At 63.8% G+C, this 3,703-nt stretch overlaps 1 protein-coding gene across 1 annotated transcript in view; it reads left to right on the forward strand.

Annotated features, from left to right (window-relative positions):
- The window catches only part of SLC39A4 (solute carrier family 39 member 4), a 4,378-nt gene extending 1,158 nt beyond the window's left edge, over positions 1 to 3,220 (forward strand). Inside the window, exons 3-12 of the mRNA XM_007956106.1 lie at positions 512 to 707; positions 792 to 970; positions 1,053 to 1,224; positions 1,504 to 1,676; positions 1,796 to 1,933; positions 2,024 to 2,140; positions 2,278 to 2,332; positions 2,484 to 2,636; positions 2,798 to 2,985; positions 3,092 to 3,220. Coding sequence (XP_007954297.1) covers positions 512 to 707; positions 792 to 970; positions 1,053 to 1,224; positions 1,504 to 1,676; positions 1,796 to 1,933; positions 2,024 to 2,140; positions 2,278 to 2,332; positions 2,484 to 2,636; positions 2,798 to 2,985; positions 3,092 to 3,220 — 1,500 coding nt within the window. The remainder of the gene's footprint in view (positions 1 to 511; positions 708 to 791; positions 971 to 1,052; positions 1,225 to 1,503; positions 1,677 to 1,795; positions 1,934 to 2,023; positions 2,141 to 2,277; positions 2,333 to 2,483; positions 2,637 to 2,797; positions 2,986 to 3,091) is intronic.
- Positions 3,221 to 3,703: the final 483 nt, after the last annotated feature.

The raw sequence follows: 3,703 nt of genomic DNA on the forward strand, positions 1-3,703 counted from the left end.
GGAGGGGTCGCTATGAGTCGGGCCGACTCGACGGCACTTAACAACAACAACAACAAGGGAGGCTCCAAGGAGCTCTGGTAGTGTAGTGCCTAAGGCGCTTGATTACTAACCAGAAGCCTGGCTGTTCAAACCCACCAGCCACTCCTCGGAAGGAAGGTTGAGCAATCTGCTTCCGTAGAGATACCGCCTCGGAAACCCGAGGGGTCATTATGAGTTGAGATCGACTTGGTGGCAGTGAATTTGGTTTTTGGTTTAGGGGAGTCTCCAGGGGAGAAAGATTGCCCCAGATAACAGCCGGGAGGGGCCTTCCCAGGACCTGTGGGCTGCAGGGGGTGCCTGGAGGCCTGAAGCCGGAGGAAGCAGCCAGCTGGGGGTGGGGGAGTGGGAGGAGGTGGTGCGGAAGCCAGAAGAGGTCTGAGGCAGCAGGGATCTCAGCGCAGATGCTGGGGAGAGGCTTGGGGTGTTCAGGGAGTGGCAGGCCCTGAGGGTGGATCTACCCTTTTACACCAAGGCCTGTGTGGAAGTGCCTCAGCTGCTGGAGGAGGCCGTGGAGGCAGAAGGTCCTGGGGGTCCCGGCCTGGCCCTGGCTGCCCTCCTAGACCATGTCCAGGGTGGTGCCTGCTTCCACGCCCTGCCCACCCCGCAGTACTTCGTGGATTTTGTATTCCGGCAGCATACCAGTGAGGCCCCCAACATCACGCTGTCTGGTGAGGCCCAGGGCCAGTGGTGCGGGAGGCCAAATCCGGGCCCATGCTGATGTGTGACGGCCATCGGCTGTGTCCTTCTGTCAGAGCTGGCCACCTTGATGCAGCACCTAGGGGTGGGTGGAGAGGCAGAGGCTCACGGATTCCAGGATCATGAAGACCACAGTGGCCACAGCCACCTGGGCAGAGGGGCCATGGGGAGCCACAACCACCAGGGCCCTGTGCCCCTTGCCACCCCCAACAGCAGCTCCAGCGTGTGGGACACGGTGAGCACACTGTGGGCAGGGGTCCTGGGAAGGTGGGCTCCATAACTCTTCACAGCCCCTGACATCCCACCCTGTCACCCAGGTGTGCCTGAGCCCCGGGGACGTGATGGCCGTGTATGGGCTGTCAGAGGAGGCCGGGGTTGCCCCCGAGGCCTGGGCCCAACTCAGCCCTGCCCTGCTTCAGCAGCAGCTGAGCGGGGCCTGTAGCCCCCAACACAGGCTCTCCACCCAGGATCAGCTCAGCCAGGTGGAGAGTGAGTGCCCTACCCCAGCTGTGCCTACCCGGCCATGCTGGGGTGCTGGCAGCATGGGCAGTGTTGCCCGCTTGGGAGAAGTGGGTGGTGGGGAGAAGACACTGAGTAGACAGAGGGGTCATGAGCCCTGGGGAAGGGTGGGAGGGACTGGGGGTAGAAGGAGGCTCTGGAGAGAAGGACAAGGAGGAAAGAGGGAAAGAGCTTTCAGCAGGAGGATCACTGTGAGCAGAGGCCTGGCCTCAGGTGCCCTCCCCTGGCCCTCACTCCCACCCCCTCCAGAGTACCTGTACAGCTCGCTGGCCACACTGCTCATCTGCCTGCTGTCGGTGCTGGGCCTTGCGCTGCTGGCCTGCACGGGCTGCCCTGTCATCACCCACTACACCATCCAGACCTTCCTCAGCATGGCCGTGGGCGCGCTCACTGGTGACGCCCTCCTGCACCTGACGCCCCAGGTTGGCCCTGACCCCCTCACAGGATTCCCCCCTCCCCATCCTCTCCCAGGGCATGGGGTCCACAGGTGGGGAAAAGGGGGGCCCTGAGATGCCCTCTGACCCAGCGCCTCCTCCCCCAGGTGCTGGGGCTGCACAGCCACGACGAGGAGGGTCTCAGTCTCCAGTCTACCTGGCGCCTCCTGGCTGTGCTTGGCGGCCTCTATGCCTTCTTCCTGTTGGAGAACCTTTTCAACCTGCTGCTGCCCCAGAACCTGGAGGTCAGGCTCGGCTGGGCCCTTGGAGTGGATGGGTAGAAGGACAGGTGGGCAGAGATGGGGAGTGGAGGGCCTGAGCTGCTGTCCCCGCAGGATCTGGAGAAGGGCAGGTCCTGCAGCCATGGCCACAGCCACAGCATGTCCCTGCAGCTGAAGCCCAGCCAGCCTCAGCCTTCCAGACAGCCCCAGGAGGGCTCGCAGGCCGACCTGGTGAGCCTGCACCTTAAGGCTAAGGCCCGCCCCACCCGGTGACCTACTACCCTGGCCTCCAGTGCTGCTCTGGGGACCTGCCCCCACCCCTACTCACCTCCCCTGCCCCAGGCTCATGTACATGGACCCCCCTCCAGGTGGCCGTGGAAAGCCCAGACCTGCTGGGCCAGGAGCCTCGGAAACTGAACTCAAGTAAGTAAGCACTTGGGAGGCCTAGGGGTATTGGCACCTGGGCTGGCCAGCCGAGTGCTGTTTGGTGTGGACTGCAGGCTTGGGAGGTGGGAGGGCGGGCCTGGGGATGGGGTCCCCGTGAGCACGGACCAGCCCAGCCGTGCTCCCACAGATTTGCGCCTGCTGCCCTACGTGATCACACTGGGCGATGCCGTGCACAACTTCGCTGATGGGCTGGCGGTAGGTGCCGCCTTCGCATCCTCCTGGAGGGCTGGACTTGCCACCTCGCTGGCTGTGTTCTGCCACGAGCTGCCTCATGAGCTGGGTGAGCGTTGTGGGGCAGGGCTGGCCTGGGGCAAGGTAGGGGGTACCTGGGGCAGCCCAAAATGGGGGCATACCTGGGGCTGGGCCTCTGGGGAGGGAAGGGCAGGGTCCACCTGGGGGTGGGGCGGGGCATCCTTGGCCTGAGCCCCTCTCCTCCCCTAGGGGACTTTGCAGCCCTGCTGCATGCGGGGCTGTCTGTGCGCCACGCGCTGCTGCTGAACCTGGCCTCATCGCTCACGGCCTTTGCTGGCCTCTTTGTGGCGCTGGCAGCCGATGTTGGTGAGGACAGCCAGGCCTGGATCCTGGCGGTGGCCATCGGCCTCTTCCTCTACGTGGCACTGTGCGACATGGTGAGGTGGGGCAGCAGCGGGTGGGGTGGGTCTGGCCCGGGACTCATGGCTGGGCACGGACCGTGGGGCCCGAGCTGGCGGCTGACCAGGCCCCTCTGCTCCCCAGCTTCCCGCCATGCTGCACGTGCGAGACCAGAGGCCCTGGCTGCTCTTCTCCCTGCACAACTTGGGCCTGCTGGGTGGCTGGACCATCCTGCTGCTGCTGGCCATGTACGAGGACAGAATCTCCCTCTGATCCCATTTTGGGCTTTGGTTCTGACCTGCACCCTGGGCTGCCTGGCCCCTGCCACACCTACAGCCCAGGAGCCTTAGAAGGGCTCCTTCTACTGCTCAGCCCCCAGCTTCAATAAAGATGCACCAGCCCTTGGAACAAGGCCTGGCCTCCTCTATGGGAGGGAAAGGTCTGGGGGGGGCCTTTCCCTCCCTCCCTCCCAGCTCTGCTGGGGCCCTTGACTCTCTTGTCTCTTGTTCTGTTTAGGACACCAACCCAAACCCCCTTCCCTGGAGTCAATTCCTACGCACAGCGCCCCTAGAGGACAGAGTGGAACTGCCCACAGGGTCTCCAAGGCTGTCATCTTTACAGAAACAAAGCCCAACCCAAACCCACTGCCCTGGAATCTATTCTGACCCACAGCACCCCTAGAGGACAGAATGGAACTGCCCACAGGGTCTCCAAGGCTGTCAATCTTCAGGGAAGCAAAGCTCAAACCACACCCAC

Source organism: Orycteropus afer, unplaced genomic scaffold (genome assembly GCF_000298275.1).
Source record: "Orycteropus afer afer isolate SDZICR_OR568_19922 unplaced genomic scaffold, OryAfe1.0 scaffold00574, whole genome shotgun sequence".
In the NCBI taxonomy this organism is placed as follows: domain Eukaryota; kingdom Metazoa; phylum Chordata; class Mammalia; order Tubulidentata; family Orycteropodidae; genus Orycteropus; species Orycteropus afer.